Source organism: Daphnia carinata, chromosome 8, assembly GCF_022539665.2.
Source record: "Daphnia carinata strain CSIRO-1 chromosome 8, CSIRO_AGI_Dcar_HiC_V3, whole genome shotgun sequence".
Taxonomy (NCBI): domain Eukaryota; kingdom Metazoa; phylum Arthropoda; class Branchiopoda; order Diplostraca; family Daphniidae; genus Daphnia; species Daphnia carinata.
This window is the reverse complement of record NC_081338.1, coordinates 4,041,724-4,065,067: the sequence shown is the minus strand read 5'-3', so window position 1 is coordinate 4,065,067 and position 23,344 is coordinate 4,041,724. Positions and strand designations below refer to the sequence as shown.

Genomic DNA, 23,344 nt, shown 5'->3' with positions numbered 1-23,344 from the left:
TTTTTGATCCGGTATTTTTGCATTTCACCGTTAAATTGACCGCTTGTCAGAAAGACTTTCGCCAAGCTGAACTGTCATTCATCATACAATGCGCCATGTTTGCACGATGATGTTTGCACGGTATAAAACCCATTGGCTCACTCGCCAACAGGTATCAGTGCTACCATCGTTAGTCAACCAGTGCTCACTACTCCGCCATGAAGGTAATAAAGAAAAAATACCTTTGCGATTATCTTTTAGTGAAATTTACGTTATTGTACAGTTCATTATCTTCGTTGCTCTGATCGCCTTCGCAGCTGCTGACAATGCGTACAAAACTGCCAAAACATACGAAGACCCAGTTGTAACCTACGTAAGTTAACTCTTACGCTATTTATCGTTAGATAAACTGGGAAATGAATTTTTTAAATTTTGATTTGCCAGCCACCGAGACCTTACAGCTTTGGTTATGACGTCAAAGATAAGGATTCCTACGCTGATTTTGTTCACTCGGAGAGCAGCGACGCTAAGGTGACCACCGGATCTTACCGTGTTGAGCTCCCAGACGGCCGAACACAAATCGTTTCGTACCGGGCTGATGAAAGTGGATACACTGCCGATGTTAAATACGAAGGAGAAGCTCAGTATCCTGAATACAAGGAGCCTGAAGCTCCAGCTGCGAAAACGCAGAAATATTAGGCACCTGCCGTTCTTATATTGTGTTCCCTGACTGTAACTATTCAATTAACATTGTGAACGAAACATATCCGATGGAGAAACGTAATAAAATATGTAAAAACTAAAAATTTCGTGTCTTCTTTAGTTATCTGTTTTCATGTACCACGACAAATGATAGCGTCTTAGACTAGAAATCGCACGAAAGTAATTTACATAACCAAACAGCAAAAAACTATGTTCAATTAAAAATGAAGCATTTCACTTTTTTTATGTGTGTTTTCATACTAGCCATCAATGTATTATAAATAAAAAATTTAGTTAGATATCCATCTGCCCCGTTCAACCCGCACGAACGCTTTTGGAAACAGAGTACCTGTGTACCGCGTGCAAACAAGTTTTCGTTGCTTCTGAGGCTCGAGGAGTTGCGCGAAGCGCAATCCTAAATCATATGTCCATAATAAACAATGTTGGTAAAGTTCTAGTACTACCAGGATCTCGCTTATCTTATTCTTGTTTATGTAAATTATTCGGAAAAAAAGAACTGCCAGCTTTCGCCCGAACTGGATTTTAATCGCAGCAGATATGCATATCGATATGGTACTATTTCGTTCAAATAAGGGCAATTTCAAATGTGTAACCATTTTCCTGTTCTATTACGCTTGACTTTGTTGTCACCAACTCACTTTCACCGCATCTTGCACGGTAAACAAACGCCACACAGAAATCTCACCTCCTGTCACCACTCGTGGTATATAACAGCAATCAACGGTTGGCAAAAATGCGTCAGTTTGAAACTGTTTGTCTTAAGCAGCTCACACTCTCTTCATCATGAAGGTAAACTAATTTGTTCGTTTTAATTTGATTCGCACATTCAATGATTTTAATTCAAATCGTGTTAACACAGTTCCTCATTATCCTTGCTCTGTTGGCTACTGTATCCGCCATGCCGGCCAAGACTTATGTCCAGGACGTGCCCACAAACCAGGCCCCTGTCCAAGTTACATATGTAAATTCGGTTCTCATTCATTTTACTATTGGAATCTTTGTTTTTCTTTAATTCACGGTGCTCTTTCACTATTTTCTAGGTATCTCAACCATACAGCTTTTCGTACTCTGTCCAGGATGATGAAACCTACAACGATTACCTGCACACTGAGAAGACGGACGGAAAGGTGACAACCGGTTCTTATCGTGTTGAACTTCCCGACGGACGGACTCAGATTGTTAGTTACAAAGCTGACGAGAACGGATACACAGCTGTTGTTAAATACGAGGGAGACGCACAATACCCAGACTATGTCCAAAAAAAATACTAAATTTGGTTTAGACAAAAATAACTTGGTAGAAATATTAATCCGTTGTTATAAAAAACATCATGTTTAAATGATGCCGTTCGGTTTTTAATCGTTTTGTTTTGTGCGCTTGCAAAAAGAAGTGCACTTTTAAGTTCTGGAAACCCATGTCGTTCGTTCCGCATTATAAATACACAGCACCTGAATATTACAATTTAAATTATGCATTTCATTCCCTTTTCTTAATGCAAATTTAGCATTAAAATAAAACTTGTGAATTAAAGTAATCAAATTTTTCGTCCAATGATAAGGTATAGTAGGTTGGCATAGCCTGGAGAGAGCTCGGTCCTTAACGAAGCTACGTTTTGGCACGAAACGAAGAGCCCAACCTTTTCTAGGAAAATACAAACAACGTTCCCATTGAACATTTTTTAGTTCGATTTATAAGAAAATATTAGTCTGTGAAAGTCGGGAGATATTATCTCAGTCTGGTCTAGTTTGGTGAAAGTATTTACTACTGGGTACGCGTTCCGATTAGGGATCAATGTAAATATTATGCAGAAAATAGTGAAGAGAAAAGGGTGGATGAGCTTCGCATTGGCAAATCGGCTTTCTGTCACATTTGTCATTGATTATTTGTACTTGCGAAAACAGAGGAATGGGAATCGTGAAACCACCCAAAGATGTCAACATACTTTCTCCTAGTCTACTTCATCCACGAAATTGCAAGACATCATAAAGGAAACGCTCGAAGCAGTAATTTAGCGGATGTAAAAATAATTGCTGTAATCAACGCTGCTCTGTCGAAACGAGGAAGCTTCGTTAAACGTGATACTGGTTTAAAAAGGTACAAATTACCGGCAAAATCAGTCAGTTGAATGTTGGCCGTCAATCGTCCCCTAGTTTCTCCGAGAACACCAAAGACGCAGAGTCCAACAAGAAGTATGAGAAAGCTGATTGCACTCTAGTTTTACCAGTTTTACCTTCTTTATTTCACTTTGATGAGAAATTGAAACACCCATTCCCAATAACCTGCGTATGACGGATTTCTTTATTAAATAAACCCATAGGATTAAAACTATAAACTAATCGAGTGTGATTTGACGGTGATTGGTATTTCTAATTGAGTGAGACAGTCACGAACGTCTGACTGTTGGAGCCTTTCGAGGATGACGCCATCGATGAGGCCTTTCTTTTGCCACCTCATGAACTCTGCGTTCTTCACGTGTCAATTGGTCAGCAATGCCCAAATTAGTTTGAAATTCAATTACAGATCTATTTTGTTCAACAGCTAGTTTTACATGAGATTTAATTCGATATCTATGCAATAAATAGAAAACACGATTGGGGGAGAACAGGTTGCTTCTGCAGAAAAAGAGAAACCATCTCCTACCGTCCCCAGTTTTCACTTGGAATTCATCGCTGTCGTCTATTCGTGAGGTCTTGTTTTTATTTTCTTTTTGCAATATCCATCGCCACATTTCCTCACGTCGTTGACCGCTTAATTGGTGCGGGAGTCGGGGAAAGCGATTAACTGTCACAGTGTCTCCACTGTTTATAATCATACTATCATTCAATCACCAGAGAAAGTCTTAAAGACCCTAGACTGTCTATATAATTTGCATATTTTACAGTCGGCATAAAATTACAAACTCATTTCCAAACAAAAGAATTGAGCTCCATCGTCCTTTTGACAAACGTCAAACTTAATTTGTATGTCCTTGAAACGCAGTTGAATAATTGTGGGGACAACAACACGCCATGCAAATTCATGACGTCCCTAGAGCCCTTCACAAAGGCAAGAAACGAGAAATTTCGTCGAGGTTCTAGAAAAACAAAAGGGGGGAAGGGGGGACAAAAGTTCTGCATAATATTCAAAAGATTAATTTTCGTATGACGAACAAAGAGGCAGAAAGTGACTAAGCGGGAGGCAGGGGAAGGAAAATCAAACGACGAAAACAAAATTTAAATTTTTTTCATTTTCCCATGTGAATCGGGGAAATTTTAATATTTCTATCCCTTTTTTTTTAAATTTTATTCTTACCCCACCTAACAAAATTCGCGTTTGATTTTCTCATCAATCATTGAGTAGCTTTTGTTTCTACCAGCGTACGTGAGGACTTTCATTTATTCCATTTAGGTAGGGAAATTGTTTTTTCTTTTGTTATATAAAAATTTTCTAGTAAAAAAAAAAAAAAACTTCACGAAGGAAAATCCATGGAATGATCCACATAGGTGTATCACTTGAATGACCTTTTTTGGAATGAAGAGCGGTGAAAGTATGGAGAAAGTAACTGGTTCAAGTGACAACGACCAGCCCAGCAGCCAAAATACACAAATCTTCTTTTCTCCACAGGTATCCCAAACGGGGGAAAAAAAACAAACGAGAAGACGGACGGAAAACCAGTTGATCTAGTCTTGATTTAATTGTTCTCATTCCACAGTCTTTCAAAGAGCGCGAATGAAAGAGCTGGCAAGGCTAAGACGTGCAAGTGTATAAAAGGATGCAGTCAACCGTTGGGGATGCAACAGTTGAGTGCGTGTCCTGCAAAGTGTCATCTCCGTTGGTGATGATTGCGCGAAATAGAATGAAGGTAAGACACAGGTTGCCCATCATCATGTCGTACGACGGCTCAACCGTTTTCCGATGGATTTATTCTTCTATTAGATCGTCATTTTATCCATCGCTGTTTGTACGTTTCTGGCTGGCCAAGCGTCATCCGATGGCGGCAATATTTACAATTCCAATCCAGTTCAGTACCAGCATCCACAGCCAATCAACTACCATTATGTAGGTCATTGTTAATCGTTTTAGAATTTTTATTTTTCTTAATCTTTAATTCCGTATTATTGCAACAATTTAGCCGCAACCCCAGCCGCATTACGGTTCGCAGCAAAGCTACAGCAATCCCGCTGGATATCATCCGGCCCAGCAGCAGCACGGAGCAAATCAATTTTCTGAACAGTACTTAGTAACGGCCATTAAAACTGATCCTGCTCCACCTGTGGTGCATTACCAACCTCCAGCTTACAAACCCGAGTCTCCGTTTAATGGCCAATCGTACATCATTGAACCTTCTTACGTCCTTAAACCGTTCCGGCCAGAAACTAGCTACCACGCACAACCCTACCGTCCTCACAATCCCGCTCCCGCTGTCTACCAACCCACTTATCACGCTCCCGCGTATCCAGCCTATCAAGCTCCGTCGTATCCAGCGCCTGTTTATCAACCTCCGGCTTACCAACAACAAGCGTATCCATCCCCGGCATACCAAAATCCAGCGCAATCTTCAGTTTACTTGGTATATTCAACCCCGCTGTTGGCCGGCTATTCCACGCAGACGGCCAGTTCAGGAATTGTTACTAGCCTAGTACCATCTGCAACTCAGACGTACACAGCTTCCATTGCTCCGGAAACCACTTCATCCAGCCCGATTGAACCGAACAGGGTCGTTGAATCCAAAACGTCAGAGCCATCCGCACAATGGCCAGACAATCAATCTGAAGCCAACAAACTAGGTCAGAAGTATACAGCAAATCAAGTAAACGATAAAGAATCAGCAGAAGATGAAGAATCTGGCTCGACTACTCAAGAAAGTATTCCAAAATCTTACAATAACAAAGAGGAGCAAAATAGTTTGGAAAGTGCGAATCCGCCTTTCTATCCAATACCAGCTAATCACACATCCAAAGCAGTTTGGTCGATTCCAAAAACAGGCAACAGTTATGGCACAACGCCAGACAGCAGCGCAGAATCCGTGCGAGATGACAAAAGTGATGGGCCATCCAACCAAAAGAGTACGACATATTTGAACGGAGCAGAAACCGAAGAAAGTAGCAAGTCCAGTCTGGCTGATAACGTCAACAAAGATGGGACAGAGAATAAAGAAAGTAGTGAGATTACCACCGTGGATCAGGTCACTGAAGTTTCACTACAAGGAAAGCTAACCAAATACGAAGGCCGCACTCCAGTCGCATCGAGTAGGGAGACATCGGATGATAAAATCGATGTGGTTGAACTGGTTAGCCAAGTGTCACGTCAGTATGAGAAGCCGAAATCTGGATCATCTGTTTATTACGAGCAAGGGCCCAGCATTGCTGGACAGGGTGTCAAGGAAACCAATGGAGAAAGCAAAGAGCTCGTTCGTGATCAACCTGTTACTGAGACCGGACTACAAGAGAAAGAACAAAATGGAGAAATCAATTCGGAAGAAGCTGGAACGGAAGCAACACCAGCAATCAACTACGGAGGTTCTCAGCCTTCGAAGAGCTTGTACTACGTCGGTACAAATGCGGAGAAGCCGGACGTTGCCAAGGCAACTGTCGAACAAAAAGAAGTACTACAATACCGGCAATCTATTGTTCCATTGAAGTTGATTAAAACGCAAGAAAACGACGCAGATGAAAGCAATGAAACTACAGAAGTATCCGTTTCTCAATCGGATTCTAATCAATTGAATCCGCAAGAGATAACTGTGAGAACAGAGGTGAATAATCCAGCCCCACTCGTCGACGATGATGACAGCGATGAAGTGCCTAATACAGCTGCAGTCACGATTCAACCTGTAGTACCTGCTTATCAAATTCCTTACTACCCACCGAGACCTGTGGTGCCGAAAATATTTAGACCCAAGGAAGAATCAGAAGAAGTCGATCTACCCATCGCAGGATTCGGCGAGAAGATCAAAGCTTTCACGAAATTCGCAATCGCTGTCCAGAAAACCAGTCAGCAAGGTCAACTTAATCCTGTGCCAGGTAAAAACGACAGCACGCCATCGGTATCGATCACCAACAAAGAGGTCTCTCAAAAACAAGAAACAAGTGCTGAAAATGATGAAACAACTGATAGGCCAATTCAGCCAGCCATTGAATATCCAACAGAGGGACCCACATTTCACGCCAGTTTATTCTACAGAAAGCCTGTGACTCAGCCATCAACTAACATTGCCTTGCCTCAAGAAGAAATTAGAACAGAGCTACCCTACATTACCGAACCGCTGTTCTATGCACAAGCGACAGAGAAGCTTCAGGCACCTCAACTTGCACGCACGACCAATGCTCCCGTAGCTGATGCGGGCCTTGTTAAGGAAGACTACGTGCTCGTTAAAAGCACAGAACCCAATTACGGCGTACGTATTGTAGCTGAGAAGATTTCACGCGATCAACCTGTTCAAGTCGTTAATGCGCTTAACGTTTATTCACCACCAACGGCTGATGTTGTTCCATCGACTGAAATTGCAAGTGTCACGGAGCCAGTATCGATGGTCCAAGTGCCTGTCTTGGCTCACGATCCAATGGAGAAAACAAATTTTTATGCGACTCAAAGAATTTACACTGCGTCCGCTGATATTCCTGGTGATTACGTAACTACCGTCAAGCCAACAGGTTACGTTCAAGACCAGAATCCTTACGTAACGAGCACTTACGCTTACATTGAAGAAGCTGGCCTTTCAGCAGAGTATCAAAAAGAAATCGCAGCTGCCCAAAAAGAAGCCGAATCGTTCGCCAACAACAATTATCGTGTTCCAGACGAAGCCCAGACTCAAACTGAAGTTCCAGATGTTTCACAGGAAGACATTTCTTTGCCTGTTATATCTCCCGTGCCCATTACGCCTTCCGGAGACGCTCTTACCAAAGCCCAATCCGCAGAAGATGTTTCATCTGAGGTCACCCGCGTTCCAGTAACAGAGTCTGCTTATCAAGAGAAAACCCATAAAGCTGAAACAGTTACCACTAAAGCTAAACCTGCAGAAGAAGTCTCTTCTGAGATAGCTTACGCTCCAGTGACACAGTCGACATACCAACAGCAAACGATTTCTTCAACCCCCAGAGCTCAATCAGCAGAAGACGTTTCATATGAAGTCACTGACGCTCCTGTAACCCAACCTGCCTATCAAGAGAAACCTAAGCTTCCTTCGTACGAAGCTCCGGTAGTCACCACTGTTAAGGCTCAATCCGCAGAAGATGTATCGTTAGAAGTCATCAATCCAGTCACAGATTCAAATGATAAAGATGATGCGACAGATGCCCCAGACATTGCCAGATACAAAACTCCAGTGGATGTTAATCAAAGATACGTTGATGCCGTGACAGCTCCTTATGAAAGCGCACCATCGTACACCACCTCAGACCCTGATTCTACATCAGTCGTAGTTGGAACAGTACTCCATATCGACGACGGAGACTCATCAGAGTCTGTAACTACCAGTAAAACAGGTGTGTTAACGAATGTTAGCAATACCATCTACGGTACAAAGATTCCCGATCATCCTCTGCCGTGTCAATTGGACAAGAGCTCTGAAGTATCTTCTTCACCGAAATTGCTTTTTAATACGGCCGCTTTGGCTAACGTGCCGCTGGACAGCCGTGAGTCGAGCGCTGAAGATACAACAACTCTACTTCCAACGACTTTCGTTCCAGACGGGACGACCATCTCCACTGCCTCTAGCGAGTCAAGTGAGACAACAACAGTGGCTTCAGATGGATACAAGTACGTTTTCAAATCACGCCCCACACCTAATCGTTTTTACGAAACTAAAGCCACAACGGCCGTACCTTCGTCTAATTCAACTACTGCCCAGCCGACTTCTAGACGTCCTTTAGTAGTCATCGGTAAACCGGTTGAAATCAGGAAACCCATCAATGGTAGGGTGTATGCTAGGCCTTCGCCAGTGCCGCAAAAGAAACCTCAAACACTGTCGCAGATCAAGATCTTACCCACTCGCCTTCGATCGTCAACGTCTACCCTTCACTTGCCCAATCGCCGTTTCTTTATCGGCAGGTCTCTGATGGCAAACGAAAAGGCTAATCCAGAAAGTAAAGAAGAGGAAGAGTCAAAAGCCAAATAAAGATTTTAAGACAAATCTTTAACAAACATTTAAATAATTAAAAAAAAGGGAAATGTTTTTAGAGCTTCATCAACGACTCTGGTGCCGGGCACCAGAGTGATGCCAACATGGCTTCGCGATTCGTTATTAAATCTTTACGAGTTTTCAGAAATTGTTGTAGTGAATCATTTTTCGTTAATGTTCATTGACTTGTTATTGGTGATTTAATTGTTTATAAATACAGAGATAAATATAGATTGATTGTAGATTTCTTTCCGTGCCCGTCTTCAGGCTAGGTGCACTTTGTAACGCGCAAACAAAACACTAGCTTCCTCACGGTGTTATATAACAGGCATATACTTTAGTGAAGAAAGAGGGTCAACGGCTTCTGTCCACCTCTTTGCTGAACGCAACCTAATAAGATAAATGACTTTAGAAAGGAAAGTTGATGTGCTAGATGGCCTGCCCGGAGGCAACTGCACTTCTTTTCTGGATCGATCCAGCGAGCTGTTGCTATGCTCGTATGTTATGAGATCGGAGTTGAAACATGACGATAACAAACCAATTAGCAAGAGGGACAAGTCCAAATGAGATTCTTGATTATTTACAGTTATCGTTTCGCTTAGCGACAGCAGGTGCTTAGGAATAACTGTTGAAATGGTGCGTTCGAGGAACGATCAGGAGTCCAAATGGAGAACGCGAACAAGCGATTACATTCAATATCGTATGGTAAAAGTTCTTTTAAGAATATGGTCGCTTGCCATCACTTGTCACTGTCAAACTCTTTTGTCATTTAGGAAAAGATCGGGATTTCGTGAATGATGGTACAATGAATAATCGTCGCATACCTGAAAAGGGATAGCCAAGGTAAGCAGACAAGAGACACACGCGAAACTGTTAGAACTTCGGGGAAAGTTGGTTTTCCAAGACATCTAGAAATAAATTCTTCAATAACGCGCCAAATTTGATTCAATTTTGCATACATGTGCCTTCTCTTTGATGCCTCTTTCCTTACCTATATAAACAAGAGGGTCTACCACAGTAAAGCAGTTCCATCACCGACTGCTCAACAGATCAACCATCGCTCGCCCCGAACGACAATCATGAAGGTAAGCAACGAAGTTTAACTCTCTTTAAATATAATTTGCGATTTTTAAAATTTTTTTCTAACTGCTATCCAGCTTATTGTGTTTGCCACTTTGATTGCCATCACGTTGGCCGCTTACGAACCTGTCGTTTCCATTAAGGATGTTCCTGAAGCTGAACCCGTAACAACAGTTTATTTCATCTCGTAGCTGAAAGATTTTTAATGGTACGTTTAATCTTTGCTCTCCAGGTCGTTGTTCCACAGCCGTACAGTTTCGGATATAACGTCAAGGATGATGAGACTTTCAACGACTTCTATCACGCCGAGAACGCTGACGGGAACGTAGTTACAGGCTCTTATCGTGTTGCTCTTCCCGACGGCCGTACACAGATCGTCACCTACAAAGCCGATAAGGACGGATACACTGCTGATGTCAGATTCGAAGGTGAAGCCAAATATCCCGAATTCGTGGAACAAAAAGTTCAAAAGAGTTACTAAGGTGGCATCGTATTCTATCTGGAATAATTGGGACTGTCGGTACATAATCAAGGGGTAATATATTATTCAATACACATATTCGTACAGCATTCCTGTTTATTCAATCTAGGATGACGTGTATTCCGTTAGCATTACTTGCGTTTAGCATTAGAGCAGCAGGTATTTCACATCATTTGCTTCCGAGGTATTTCCCCTCAATACCAAACTACAAATCTATCGCGTAATGTGACGTCCAATTGTTCTTACGTAATATATTTTATTGACAACGATTCATTTTTAATTGCATTGAGAAGTATAGGTTACAGCTCTTGTATAGTTAGGATACGTTTATAAAGTTTCTAGTATTTAGCGGGTGCCTTGTAGGCAGGAGCAGGGTAAGCTGGAGCAGGGTAGGCTGGAGCTTTGTATGCTGGGGCAGGATAAGAGGCAGCTGGTTTGTATTCAGGGTATTTGGCTTCTCCCTCGTATTTCACATCAGCGGTGTATCCGTAGCTGTCAGCCTTGTAGGTGACGATCTGGGTGCGGCCGTCGGGGAGGGCGACGCGGTAAGAGCCGGTCGTCACCTTGCCGTCGCTGCTCTCCGAGTGGGCGTAGTTGTTGTAAGATGGAGCATCATTGACTTCCCAGGCGAAGCTGTACGGCTGGGGAGGCTGCAATCGAAATGGGATAAATATCCGGATTAATTACAAGACGTTGAAGCAACATCACAGGATTGTAAGGATGATAGACGGTTGCAATAAACACTTACGTAAGATTCGGGTTTGTATGCTGGAGCAGGGTAACCTGGAGCTGGATAAGATGGAGCCGGGTACCCGGTGTTGGCGGAGGCGATGGCAACGACGGCGGCGAGGATAAGGAGCTACAATGCAAGTCATTCAAAACAGTGTTTCATTAGTTTGGTGTTAGTTGCTTTCCATTTTACTAAAGAGCCACGTGTTCTTGTATCAATGGTTACCTGCATGTTGTGAGTTGTTGTGAGGTTGGAAGCAGGTAGATAACTGATGCCTTAAACCAGACCAATTTCAGCATTTATATACCGTGAGCCTGAAAAAGAGAGTCACACACTTTCTAGGGTGTGGGTAGTTACGCGTAAGATGTTGCAACCGCAAGATTCTACATTGTGAAGCGTTGTACATTCACGGACAATGAATACTAGATATCATGACCCCCTGCTGGAATTGTCTGAATAAATTTTTAATTTGTAAAGCAAGGCCATATTTCTATACGTTGAGACGACAACCAATAGCACCAATGCAAATGTATCTATTCATACCAAACTTAACATGGCTAGGGGATGATGCACATACGCAGGTTGTTAATGGATATGTCCTGATTTTAGCTAACGTCGGCAAAGGAAACGGCGTCATAACGCCTCCGATATCTTACAGTAAGTTCAAATGTGCCACCTCATGAATGAATTCAAATCGCTCTACTTTCCTTTCTCTCACCGAGATGTATCTCCGCTCTTACTTTTCCATAACGTATGAGGGAACTGTAATACTGAATAATGGAAATTCAACGGCGTAACGATTAAGATATCTATCATCATGATAATACGCCTAAAACTATCTGTTATACGTTGACAGGTATGCTTGTGTGGCTTCCAACAGCGACCAAGCAATGGAACTACGTTCTTCTGGTTTAATACCATTTGCGGGTACGGTACATGGCATCAACAAACTTTACTTTCATTTGGCTATCACTAAACATCAACAGAAAGCTGAGTTAAAAGTTCATATGGAATTCAATCTTTTCTTCAACCTTTTACATATTTTATTTCATTCACACAAACAACACATTTACAAATCAGTGGGTATTAAAATAATATATCTTTTCGAAAATCGAATTGCGATTCATATAGCCTTTTAATACTTAGCTGGAGCCTTGTAGGCTGGGGCGGGGTAAGCCGGAGCAGGGTAGGCTGGAGCGGGGTAAGCTGGAGTTTTGTAAGCTGGGGCAGGATAAGAGGCAGCTGGTTTGTATTCAGGGTATTTGGCCTGTCCCTCGTATTTAACGTCAGCTACGTATCCGTAAGCGTCAGCGCGGTAGGTGACGATCTGGGTGCGACCGTCGGGGAGGGCAACACGGTAAGATCCAGTGGTGACTTTGCCATCGCTGCTCTCGGAGTGAGCGTAGTCGTTTTTGGATTCAGCATCCTTAACATCCCAGGCAAAGCTGTATGGCTGAGGGGGCTATAACAAAAAATTAGAAGAACGTGCAGCTTAGTTACAAGCACTTGAATCAATTCGACAGACGGTTACAAGAAACACTTACGTAAGACTCAGCTTTGTACGCTGGGGCAGCATAACCGGGGGCTGGATAAGATGGAGCCGGGTATCCGGTGTTGGCAGACGCAATGGCAATGAAGGTGGCGAGGATGAAGAACTAGATGGTTATCGAACAAATCATTTTCATTTAGTCATTCCTAACGTACTGAATTCCCAGTACGTTTTCGTATTAACTTTTACCTTCATGTTGTTGAGTTGGTGGATGTTTTGAAGCAGCTAAATAACTGATACTTTAAATCGGCCAACTTCAGCATTTATATACCAAGAAAGAAAAAAGGAGCTCGAAAAGAGAGTTATACACACAGAGTCTGGAGGTGGGTGGATACGCCAGATGTTGCAATAGCAAAAACTGTACAAGTGAAGGGACCTCCTCTCTCTCGGAAAACGTTCGTGAACAGGACATTAAAAGCATTTGGGTGTACCAGCCTACTTTTTCCAACGTCTACACCTCAATGCCTCTTCCCCACAGTCTTCTAGATATTGATCGCCAATTTCCCTTCAAAAATTGTAGTCTAAATAAATTTCCCTTTCACGATGTGGTCAAGAAAGATACCATTCTGTTGCTTGCATCTTATTTTGTACTGCCCAAAGTATTCGTTGTTTAATATGGGTGTTGGTTTCTTTTAGTCGAGGTTAAGGCAGTTGAGAAAGTCTTTTGAGGGAAGCATTCTGCAAGCAATTGAAGTCGTTCATTTTACATTTCAGCCATTAGATACGGTTATCTCGATATTTAAAATGGTAACGAACTTCATGTCCAGTTATGCGTGTACGACTATAATTAGAGGGCATAACCTGTTGCTGTTATCGTCGGATTTAGACTGGGTTATGTATGGAAAACACTGTGATTTGCATTCTTACTGGGGAAATCGTATCTGTCCTTCCTTTAGAAAACGTAAACAATGTGACCCATCCAATGCATGGTATGCCAAATGTTAATTACGGCACGTGATGATTTAGAAGAAACGTGAAAATAGGAAAACCAGTGTCATGATAGTTGCGATATTTTGCATGCATTTCTACAGCTAGTCATCGCATGAATATGCAATTCGATTTCCCTTTCTCTTCTTAATGCAAAAACAATTCAAATTCAACGTTATAGAATCATTTCATATATATTTCTCTGTTTCACTTAACACAACGAATTGATCGTAGCTCATTGACAAGATTCTTACAAGCAAAGAACTTTACAAAAAACATATTATTAGACTAACTACTGAGAAGAAGCTTTGTTAGTAGGAGTCGGTTTGTATGCTGGAACTTCCGGAGCAGCTGGAACTTTGGGCGCAACATCAACCGGAGCACGGTAGGCACGAGTAACTGGGATCTTGTACTCCGGTGTGGATGGCGTTGTGTAAGGTGAAGTGGCCACAGTGGCTAGGGTATTATACTGGGTACTAGATGCTGGGGTAGTAGGACCTTGATAGGATGATCCAGCAAGTACTTGAGAGACGGGAGCAGGAGATTTATAGGATGGGACAGGATAAGAAGCTGAGGGTTTGTATTCAGGATATTTAGCTTCACCCTCGTACTTAACAATCGCCACGTATCCATTGCTGTCGTCTTTGTACGTAACTATTTGAGTGCGGCCGTCCGGAAGGGCGACGCGATAAGATCCGGAGATGACCTTACCATCACTGCTCTCCGAGTGGTCGAAATTGTTGTAGGATGCAGGGTCGTTCAACTGCCACGAGAAGCTGTACGGCTTAGGTATCTAAAAGAAAAGAAGAGATAAAAAGGATAAACGTAAAGTCCGATGAGAAGTTAAATGTACTTACGTAGCTTTCGGGTTGGTAAGTTGAAGGGGCTTCGTACGTTGGTGTAGATGGAGTTTGGTATGCTGGTGTTGAAGTTGGGTCGTAGGAATTGGCTGAAGTAGCAGCAAATAATGTTGCGATGATGAGGAACTTAATTTATTCAACAATAGATTGTTATTAAGGATGGCAATTCGTATTTCTTTTGAATCTTTAGTTTTACCTTCATGATGTGTCCTTGTGAAGTAGGAAGCAGCTGAGTAACTGATACCTGTAATAAATCTTTGACGGCCTTTTATGTAGCCACTACACCGTGAAGTCCCGAGGGTTGCGTGTCACGAAGATGTAGGCTGACGAAGGCTCTAGTAAAAGTGAAACTGTACGGGTGAAAACGATTTCCTCTAGCGAACAATTTCCACTCACAGGAGTCGAAATTGAGCATAATCTTGGTGTACACATTTTCCGCGTATCCAACCAGAAATGTCCGTCTTTGCTGCCCATAGGGAACCCAACTATTCATGTTTTAGCCTAGATTTCTTTCCCTTTCACGCCCATTGGAAGTATCCACTTACGTTATGATCACGAGTTCACCTCACATCTATTTACAGTGGCCGTTACACTGCCAATGTTTTCCTGAAAGAAGGATGGAACAAACGTTAATAAAGGACGATGACGTGTAGAATTTCGATGAATAATTAAATGTTTGTTAAACAAATGGGGGAACTTGTTTAGGGATTTTGTAATTGAGAACACGTTCTGATAAAACAGGTTTCACCTGACTGTTCCGGACGCTGTGATTGTACAAATGAGTATACTACATCGCGATGTTTTGCGCACATTGGCTTTAATTTATTCCTGTTTTAGAGGTGAAGGTAGTTTGGTAAGGCTCAAAGGGAAACCTTGCAGACAAGCAAGTCGTTAACCTTATGTCTCAATCTTTGCTCGAGATAGCGGGCTAATCATGTGATAAGAGAACGTAAATTTTTTTGCCTGTTCTATTCTGGATTTTTTAATTCTAATGATTTATCATTGCAAAGAGTGTGATTCCTTTCTCTCTTTTGATTTCGATAGACGGGACGAATGATTAGTCCCGCAGGCAAGGCAGCAATTCTTTTCTCTTTCCTATTTATATAGACAAACACACTTTAGGCTATTTTGAATTGACGCTGTTTTACTGCGTTTGATTACGTATCACGCGTGCGGTAAAAACAACTGATCTACATTCGTTTTCACTCTTGCACTTAATATTACGCTGAATTGTCCCCTCTGTTTTGCTGGAAATCCTCATGTCTAATGTACTTCTGCTAAAGGTGAATCTCACACTATGCACACTCACCGTTTCACGCGGAACGTTGGATAAACATTCAAAATCAACTAGTCTCACTAGTTGAATGTATCATTAACACGGAAGTCAAACGTTTCCTGCTTCCAAGCGCAGTATTCAAAGTTTGTTCCAAAGTGAAATGGAGAAGAAGAGACACAGAACAAAAGATGTAAGTCTGATACGGATTTTATTTGTTTCGTACGAACAATACATTCATCATTTACAATTGCATGCGAATAGGAAATTTAATATATCATTTCGATAATAAAACTATTTAAGCCTTTTAGTATTTAGCTGGAGCCTTGTAGACAGGAGCAGGGTAAGCTGGAGCAGGGTAAGCTGGAGCAGGGTAGGCTGGAGCTTTGTATGCTGGGGCAGGATAAGAGGCAGCTGGTTTGTATTCGGGGTACTTGGCTTCTCCCTCGTATTTAACATCAGCGGTGTATCCGTAGCTGTCAGCCTTGTAGGTGACGACCTGGGTGCGGCCGTCGGGGAGAAGGACGCGGTAAGAGCCGGTCGTCACCTTACCGTCGCTGCTCTCAGAGTGGGCGTAGTTGTTGTAAGATGGGGCATCATTGACTTCCCAGGCGAAGCTGTACGGTTGGGGAGCCTGTAATCGAAATGGGATAAATATCCGGATTAATTACAAGACGTTGAAGCAACATCACAGGATTGTAAGGATGATAGACGGTTGCAATAAACACTTACGTAAGATTCGGGTTTGTATGCTGGAGCAGGGTAACCTGGAGCTGGATAAGATGGAGCCGGGTACCCTGTGTTGGCGGAGGCGATGGCAACGACGGCGGCGAGGATAAGGAGCTACAATGCAAGTCATTCAAAGCATTATTTCATTAGTTTGGTGTTAGTTACTTTCCATTTTGCCAAAAGATCACATGGTTCTTGTATCAATGGTTACCTGCATGTTGTGAGTTGTTGTGAGGTTGGAAGCAGGTAGATAACTGATGCCTTAAACAGATCGATTTCTGCATTTATATACCGTGAGTCTGAAAAAGAGAGTCACACACTTTCTAGGGTGTGGGTAGTTACGCGTAAGATGTTGCAACCGCGAAATTCGACAAGTGAAGGGTTGAACGTTCACGGGCAATGACAAGGTAGCACGACCGCCTCTTTGATTTGTCTGAATACATTTTTAATTTGTCAAGCAGGGACCTGTTTCTATTACGAGACGACAATCATTAGCACCGATGCAAATGTATCGTATCAACTTAAAAACACAGTTGAATGATACACGATGCTTAGTCAGGTTGTTAATGAGTACGTCCTGATGTATTAATGTAGGAAAACACTGTCGTGACGGCTTCGCCATCTCACAGAACAGGTATTACGATTTACCCCCTCCTGAAATAGCTTTCTGCTTTCCTTTCTCTCTGGAACACATCAGCACTCTTCATTTTCCATAACGTGTGGGGAAATTTAGTACTGAATAATGGAAATTCATTGCGCAATGATTTCAATATATGTTACGATAAATGTACAGTACCTAAAACTTTTGATCATTGATAGGTTTATGTGTGTGACTTCCGCTAACGACCAATTATTGGAACAACGTTCTCCTGGTTTAATACGTATTCCAAGTACTCCTTAGTGCATAAGTAACTAGTTACACTTTCATTTGCCTTTCACTTAAAAGCTACAACTAACGGTTTTGAAAATCAACCTTTTCTTCGGCTTGAAACGAAACATCAAATGTATATCTTACACAAGTTTATTTCGTTCACACAAACAACGCATACATCATTTACAAATACACGGGAATAAAAAATAATATATCTTTTCGAAAATCGAATTGCGATTCATTTAGCTTTTCAGTATTTAGCTGGGGCCTTGTAGGCAGGAGCAGGGTAAGCCGGAGCAGGGTAAGATGGAGCTTTGTATGCTGGGGCAGGATAAGAGGCAGCTGGTTTGTATTCCGGGTACTTGGCCTCTCCCTCGTATTTTACATCAGCGGTGTATCCGTAAGCGTCAGCCTTGTAGGTAACGATCTGGGTGCGACCATCGGGGAGGGCAACACGGTAAGATCCAGTGGTTACTTTGCCGTCGCTGCTCTCAGAGTGGGCGTAGTTGTTGTAAGATGGAGCATCATTGACTTCCCAGGCGAAGCTGTACGGCTGGGGAGGCTGCAATCGAACAAAATCAGATCAGTTAAAAACAAATTGAACTCATAAGGAGTTGTAAGAGCATACGTAAGATTCCGGTTTGTAAGCTGGAGACGGGTAGGCTGGAGCTGGATAAGCCGGAGACGGGTAGGCTGGAGCTGGATAAGCCGGAGACGGGTAAGCAGTGTTGGCTGAGGCAACAGCAACGCAAACGGCCAGGATAAGGAACTAATTATGATTCCAAATTTTCATTATTTAAAATTCATTTCGCTCACAGGTTTTTTTGAATTTAGTTTACCTTCATGTTGAGGGTTGTTGTTAGGATGAAAACAGCTGAATAACTGATACCTCAATCGGACCTTTTACACCCTTATATATCCGCACATTTCCGACGATGCCGCAACAAGGGGCGGAGGATGGTATGCCCATAAGTGAATGGAGCTCGTGTTAGCGAAAAAAAACGTGCGGGGAATGTTCGAAATTGGACGTGTTATAGTCTACTTCTGTTCCACCCGAAACGCCCCCCCCCCTCTCCGCTGCCCACCTTCTACGGATGGCGGATAAAAGAACCTACGACTCATGCCATAAATTTTTAGCCTAGATTTCTTTCCCTTTCACTCGCTCGTCTATAAACTGAAAATTTACACCATGTCGCAATCAGCATTACAATTTGCCCAAGTTTGGCTTGTTGAGCTCTGCAAGTTTTATGTAGTTAAGAAGCTTTGTGTCATAATTATTCCATTCAACGCGTAGCTGTACGCGCAACCTTGTTTTGTCTATATAATTTGAATAACTGTGGATATGTTTCTTTGCTTTAGTTTCAATTGCCCTCATCCTTACAATTGAATTTAACGCCCAGCTACTCTCGCCAATTGAAATTTGATTAGAGAACATCAAACTGTTTTAACGATACATCCTTCAGACTATTTTTTGTATTTTTAGGTGAAGGTAGTTTCACAAGTGCAATATCGCATGAATAACTTCAGAGAGAGAAACCTCCCATACCAAAAAGCCGTTCAGTCAACATTTCTTTTTCGAGGATGACAAAATCCGTTTTTAAAAAATCAGATAGCAATAAAAATTAAGCAACATATCGTGCTTCTCGATGCGTATTTTCCCTCTCTGTTAAACACACACACACGTAAATGATATGCTAGTGATTTCAGATTTTTTTTTTTGTTGTATACTTTCTTTTTTCTACAACCTTTTCCTTGCCGGTTGATTAAACAACAAGATAACAACAAGTTCTTGCCAATTAAAATAGAAATTTTTTTCAAAAACATAGATACATTTTTTATTATTACTTTTTTAAGGCTATGGGCCCATACAAGTCATAAGCTATGAAACACAAAATGTGATGCATTTGCATGCAAATAAATAGTTATACTATTTTCAATATCTAGCGCGAGTCTTGTAAACAGGGGGCTTGTATGCAGGGACCCTGTAGGTGGAGGACTTGTAATCGGGAGCCGAATAAGCCGCAGGTTTGTAATCAGGAGCCGAATAAGCCGCAGGTTTGTAATCGGGAGGCGGGTATTTAGCTTCACCATCGTACTTGACATCAGCGACGTATCCATTGCTGTCGGCCCTGTACGTCACTGTTTGACCACGGCCATCGGGCAATTCAATTCGGTAAGATCCGGTCACGACTTTACCATCGCTGGTCTCCGAATGAGAATAATCATTGTAGTATTCATCTTTAACATCCCAAGAGAAACTGTAGGGTTCGGCTTTCTGCAAAATGAAATATGATAAATCATCAACTATGATATGAAAAATATGGATTCACTACGTAGGTCTCAGGTTTCTCGTAAGCGGGGGCCGAATAAGACGGAGCTTCGTAAGTCTTGTATGTTTTGGCCGGATAACTCGATCTGGCTGCAGCGATCGTTACGAGTGCGGCGAGGATGAGAACCTAAGAACCATCAGGTTAACTTTAATTTATAAAATCCTATTGATTTTTTGTGTGTGGGACCGTGTTTACCTTCATGTTGGGGACTTGTGGTGGTGTTTACAGCAGCTGGATAACTGATACCCAAAGTCCAGCCATTTCGGCATTTATATAGCACATTGTTCGTGTGCAGTCACGAAATCCCTCACGTCCATTTGCAGATTGGGCATGGATGTCAAAACCGGGTCAAGATCCCCGCACTATATTTTTTTTTTTTTTTTTTACAGTGAAGGCAACTCCTTTGGCGTGGAAACGTTAACGTTAACGTATACAAAATGGACGTAGTAGCCATAGCGTAATGGATATGCGTTCCGGTTCTATTATTTTTATTCAATTTTTCTTGCGTGTGTGTATGTGTGCTGACAGTATGTACCCCACCCGAAATGTCCTTGATATTGAATCAACCGCTTGTTTCGTGAGCAATCGGAGATTTCTCTCTAACTTTTCACGCATGATTAAGTGGTTCCGAGTTTGGTCGTGGCTTTTACGCGTTGAACTGAAAAAAAAAATCTAGATCGATATCAACATTTAATAAATGAATAGTTGCCATTATAGTTTTATTGGCGAAAATCGTGTGACTGGCAAAACAACCTTGCAACATTGATAGCTAAAAACCAAAGTGATTTTGGAATTAAAATTTCAAACAAGGCTCTTATATTTTTAGAACGATCAGCAATATGTCTGAGTGCACACATTACACACATGAAAAGGGAGCATACAACAGTGATAATTGTGGAAAACATTGAACTTAGAAATCAACTAATGGTTTTGGGGTCTCGCGCTGCTTGTCCCTTGTATATGTTTCACGTGTACTTACTTTGCGGGTTTGTAAGTTGCCACTTTGTTAGGAGAAACGTTATTGTACCCTGGAGCTATGTAAATAGGAGTCTTGTACACCGGAGCAGTGTACGGAGCAACTCGTGTTATGTCGGGAACCTTATTCGAATGTGGTTTGTAAACAGCGAACGCTTTTTGAGGTAAGATCTGGTAAGATGCTGCCTTGTAAGCTTTGGGAGTGTAAGGATGATTCTTGTAATGTTTTGGACCTGGGGTAGTAACAACAGGAGTCTTATAAACCGGATCGAAATAGATGGGCTTCTTGTAAGCTTGGGTAGTGACAGGATAAGAAGGCTTGTGCGTTTTGCTGGTAGACGGAGTTTTGTACGCAGGGGTAGTGGGAACAGGCGCCTTGTACACTGGGGTAGTGACAGGCTTTTTATAAGCCTTGGTGGTGATCGTTTTCTTATAGGCTTCGGTGGAGTAAATGGGTTTACGATAGTTTGAGGTGGTAGGAGTTATAGGTGCTGGGGTTGTGAAAATCGATGTTTTGTAGTTTGCTGTTGTGTAAACAGGCTTGTAAGTCGATGTAACAGAAATGGGTTTCCAAAACGACGTGCTAGACGGAGTAGGAGCACTGTACTTCTTCGTTGTGTGTGAAATTTGGGTAGTGTAGACAGGCTTGTCGCTGGTTGGGGTGTATTCGTGTTCCTCGTATGATGACGTAGTGCTCGATATCTCCTGATAAAACAAGGCCGTCGGAAAATTATAAACTGGTCCTGCGTCAACTCGTTCTTTTGACTTCTCATCGTATGATTTTCGCGATTTTTCATTCTCCCATTCGTTTAATTGATTCTCTTTGAATGACTTTTCATAGGATAGCTCCTTGTAGGACGGCTTCACGTAGGACAGCCCATAATCAGCTGACTTGTAGGATGTCCCGTAAGCGTCTGCTAGTTCCTTGTACTCGACTGACTTAGACTCAGTGTATTTGGCCTCTCCGTCGTACTTGACATCAGCCATAAATCCTTTTCCTTCATCTTTGTAAGTGACGTGCTGGTGACGTCCATCAGGAAGCTGAACGTGGTACGATCCTGACACTTTACCTTGTCTATCTCCAACTCTCGTATCACCAAAACTAGTGTAACCATCGCCCTTGACTTCGTAACCAAACTTGTAAGGCATTGGGCTCTGTATTGTAGTAAAAGAACGTTAACGTTTTCGACTAACGAGTCTTCTTAAAAACAGTTAAATGGTCAATCTTACGCTGGATTCGTGTGCTGGAAGAGGATTGTATGGCTCCCTGGGAGGTGATGTTTGCTTGTCATAACGAGCTTCAGAAACTACAATGGACACCAACACTATGAGAATAAGGAACTGAACCAGCATCAAGAAGGTTAGATTTATTATTTAATTGTATTTGTTTGTAGTTTGTGTGCACATACCTTCATCATACTGGATGGCAAGTTAATGTTAAGGCACTTGAACGACAACTGACACTCCATTGGATGTTGATTGTTATGGTATATATATGCTGTGGGCTTAGTCCATCATGTGCCAGCCTCACTCTACAGTGTGGGGATGATAATCAACAATAGCAGAAACCTTAACCGAGGAAAACAAAGCTATCAAGTGTGTAGCCAATTTTCACTGAACACCACCGACTGGTTAACGCTTTCTCCCCTCCAATGTAATTTCGCACATCGTCACAATATTTTACCTTCCGCATTGATCCTGCCCAGGGTTCTCGCCACCTGTTCGTCTTTGGTCAGATTCAATGTTTCATCATTCGATCGTGGTGAGTGCACTATGTGATACGAGACAAGTTTCTACAAGACGCTGAATAGATTGGGCTTTCACTGATCGATGCCACAACCAGCATCCATCGGAAGATGGTGAGGGGGGGAGATTACAAGGGAAAACTCTCGATTTCTCCGCACGGTACATTAATTACTAAGCCGCATCATCAACGTACTTTTGCGTTTCATCATAGCGGAAATCGTATGCCTTTTTTTTATGTTTCCCTATTGCGTTCAATTCCGTCTACTGGAGGAAATTGCCCGTCTGTTTGCGGTACCGCCAGCTGAATTCAAATTTTATTCAAAATCTACCGCGTAGACTGCATTAATACCAACATTATGCTGAATCATTCATGAGAAACAATGGGATGCATTGGCAATGAGGTAATGCCGGGCCACTTTTCATTTACAATCTCGAGTGCTTGAATCTAAACGTATGCGGTAACCTCGTATTGTTTTTGCTTGACAACACATTAAAACGAACGTTAGGCGATTTTGTGTTTATCTTACGAAAGCTTTCGTCCTAACAAAAGAAGTAAGATCTTGGGCCTTGAATTCATACCGTTTTGACTCTGTGAGATCAAAAGAAAACGACCAAGACAAAGAGAAATAATAAAAAGTTACATGATTTCTCTTTTTTTCGCTATAACCGAAGAAGAATTGAATGCATTGGAATATTAAAAGCCTGGCGGTCTTTTATTGCTCAGTTTTAAAAACAAAAATTTGAATCGTTGAATTGTTGCAATATCATTATGAATAAAGAAGAGAGGAGGCCCCTCCTAACGGGAAATCTTTTATGGTGAGAACAAAACAAATAAAATGCGACTTGTGACCGGAGGTGGCAATTCAAAAATATCTGGAGCAAGGTGAATGCTAATGTACAACATACAGCTGCATAACGGGCTGAATTCTTTTTTTTGTCGTAAAAACACAAAAAAAAAATTTATTTTCATATTATGGAAATGAGATGCGCTGC

The 23,344-nt window shown here is 42.0% G+C and overlaps 10 protein-coding genes across 12 annotated transcripts; 4 read left to right on the top strand and 6 right to left on the bottom strand.

Annotated features, from left to right (window-relative positions):
- Window positions 1-97: 97 nt before the first annotated feature.
- On the top strand, window positions 98-785 carry LOC130703718 (pro-resilin-like). Its single transcript, XM_057525168.2, has 3 exons — window positions 98-203; window positions 263-352; window positions 424-785. Exons 1-3 carry the CDS (start codon window positions 198-200, stop codon window positions 676-678), a joined length of 351 nt encoding a protein of 116 aa, XP_057381151.1. The 5' UTR covers window positions 98-197; the 3' UTR covers window positions 679-785.
- A 568-nt stretch (window positions 786-1,353) lies between these two features.
- Window positions 1,354-2,169, top strand: LOC130703720 (pro-resilin-like). The gene is made up of 3 exons (XM_057525170.2): window positions 1,354-1,491; window positions 1,562-1,663; window positions 1,743-2,169. The coding sequence occupies exons 1-3, from the start codon at window positions 1,486-1,488 to the stop codon at window positions 1,971-1,973; spliced, it is 339 nt and encodes a 112-aa protein (XP_057381153.1). The 5' UTR covers window positions 1,354-1,485; the 3' UTR covers window positions 1,974-2,169.
- Window positions 2,170-4,432: 2,263 nt separating this feature from the next.
- LOC130703683 (mucin-22-like) lies at window positions 4,433-9,021 on the top strand. Its single transcript, XM_057525120.2, has 3 exons — window positions 4,433-4,543; window positions 4,618-4,740; window positions 4,814-9,021. The coding sequence occupies exons 1-3, from the start codon at window positions 4,454-4,456 to the stop codon at window positions 8,795-8,797; spliced, it is 4,197 nt and encodes a 1,398-aa protein (XP_057381103.1). The 5' UTR covers window positions 4,433-4,453; the 3' UTR covers window positions 8,798-9,021.
- Window positions 9,022-9,817: 796 nt separating this feature from the next.
- On the top strand, window positions 9,818-10,450 carry LOC130703719 (pro-resilin-like). The gene is made up of 3 exons (XM_057525169.1): window positions 9,818-9,885; window positions 9,958-10,044; window positions 10,113-10,450. The coding sequence occupies exons 1-3, from the start codon at window positions 9,880-9,882 to the stop codon at window positions 10,359-10,361; spliced, it is 342 nt and encodes a 113-aa protein (XP_057381152.1). The 5' UTR covers window positions 9,818-9,879; the 3' UTR covers window positions 10,362-10,450.
- Window positions 10,451-10,597: 147 nt separating this feature from the next.
- LOC130703713 (pro-resilin-like) lies at window positions 10,598-11,416 on the bottom strand. The gene is made up of 3 exons (XM_057525163.1): window positions 11,317-11,416; window positions 11,110-11,220; window positions 10,598-11,011 (listed from the first exon to the last, which is right to left on the bottom strand). Exons 1-3 carry the CDS (start codon window positions 11,320-11,322, stop codon window positions 10,700-10,702), a joined length of 429 nt encoding a protein of 142 aa, XP_057381146.1. The 5' UTR covers window positions 11,323-11,416; the 3' UTR covers window positions 10,598-10,699.
- A 695-nt stretch (window positions 11,417-12,111) lies between these two features.
- On the bottom strand, window positions 12,112-12,922 carry LOC130703709 (cuticle protein 21-like). The gene is made up of 3 exons (XM_057525156.2): window positions 12,830-12,922; window positions 12,636-12,746; window positions 12,112-12,553 (listed from the first exon to the last, which is right to left on the bottom strand). Exons 1-3 carry the CDS (start codon window positions 12,833-12,835, stop codon window positions 12,227-12,229), a joined length of 444 nt encoding a protein of 147 aa, XP_057381139.1. The 5' UTR covers window positions 12,836-12,922; the 3' UTR covers window positions 12,112-12,226.
- An 836-nt stretch (window positions 12,923-13,758) lies between these two features.
- On the bottom strand, window positions 13,759-14,663 carry LOC130703702 (cuticle protein 19-like). Its single transcript, XM_057525144.1, has 3 exons — window positions 14,624-14,663; window positions 14,425-14,553; window positions 13,759-14,360 (listed from the first exon to the last, which is right to left on the bottom strand). The coding sequence occupies exons 1-3, from the start codon at window positions 14,627-14,629 to the stop codon at window positions 13,860-13,862; spliced, it is 636 nt and encodes a 211-aa protein (XP_057381127.1). The 5' UTR covers window positions 14,630-14,663; the 3' UTR covers window positions 13,759-13,859.
- A 1,231-nt stretch (window positions 14,664-15,894) lies between these two features.
- LOC130703707 (adhesive plaque matrix protein-like) lies at window positions 15,895-18,252 on the bottom strand. 2 transcript variants are annotated; one of them, XM_057525153.2, is made up of 6 exons: window positions 18,140-18,160; window positions 18,022-18,069; window positions 17,929-17,991; window positions 17,614-17,862; window positions 16,433-16,489; window positions 15,895-16,334 (listed from the first exon to the last, which is right to left on the bottom strand). In XM_057525153.2, exons 1-6 carry the CDS (start codon window positions 18,143-18,145, stop codon window positions 16,008-16,010), a joined length of 750 nt encoding a protein of 249 aa, XP_057381136.2. In that variant the 5' UTR covers window positions 18,146-18,160; the 3' UTR covers window positions 15,895-16,007. The 2 variants fall into 2 exon arrangements, with proteins under 2 accessions (XP_057381136.2, XP_057381135.2); XM_057525152.2 differs by having other exon boundaries at window positions 17,929-18,069; window positions 18,140-18,252.
- Window positions 18,253-19,086: 834 nt separating this feature from the next.
- On the bottom strand, window positions 19,087-19,963 carry LOC130703705 (adhesive plaque matrix protein-like). Of its 2 annotated transcripts, XM_057525151.2 has the most exons (4): window positions 19,826-19,963; window positions 19,634-19,756; window positions 19,356-19,575; window positions 19,087-19,325 (listed from the first exon to the last, which is right to left on the bottom strand). In XM_057525151.2, exons 1-4 carry the CDS (start codon window positions 19,829-19,831, stop codon window positions 19,234-19,236), a joined length of 441 nt encoding a protein of 146 aa, XP_057381134.1. In that variant the 5' UTR covers window positions 19,832-19,963; the 3' UTR covers window positions 19,087-19,233. The 2 variants fall into 2 exon arrangements, with proteins under 2 accessions (XP_057381134.1, XP_057381133.1); XM_057525150.2 differs by having other exon boundaries at window positions 19,087-19,575.
- A 466-nt stretch (window positions 19,964-20,429) lies between these two features.
- LOC130703688 (uncharacterized) lies at window positions 20,430-22,057 on the bottom strand. The gene is made up of 3 exons (XM_057525126.1): window positions 22,015-22,057; window positions 21,836-21,946; window positions 20,430-21,760 (listed from the first exon to the last, which is right to left on the bottom strand). The coding sequence occupies exons 1-3, from the start codon at window positions 22,021-22,023 to the stop codon at window positions 20,606-20,608; spliced, it is 1,275 nt and encodes a 424-aa protein (XP_057381109.1). The 5' UTR covers window positions 22,024-22,057; the 3' UTR covers window positions 20,430-20,605.
- Between the last annotated feature and the right edge of the window lie 1,287 nt (window positions 22,058-23,344).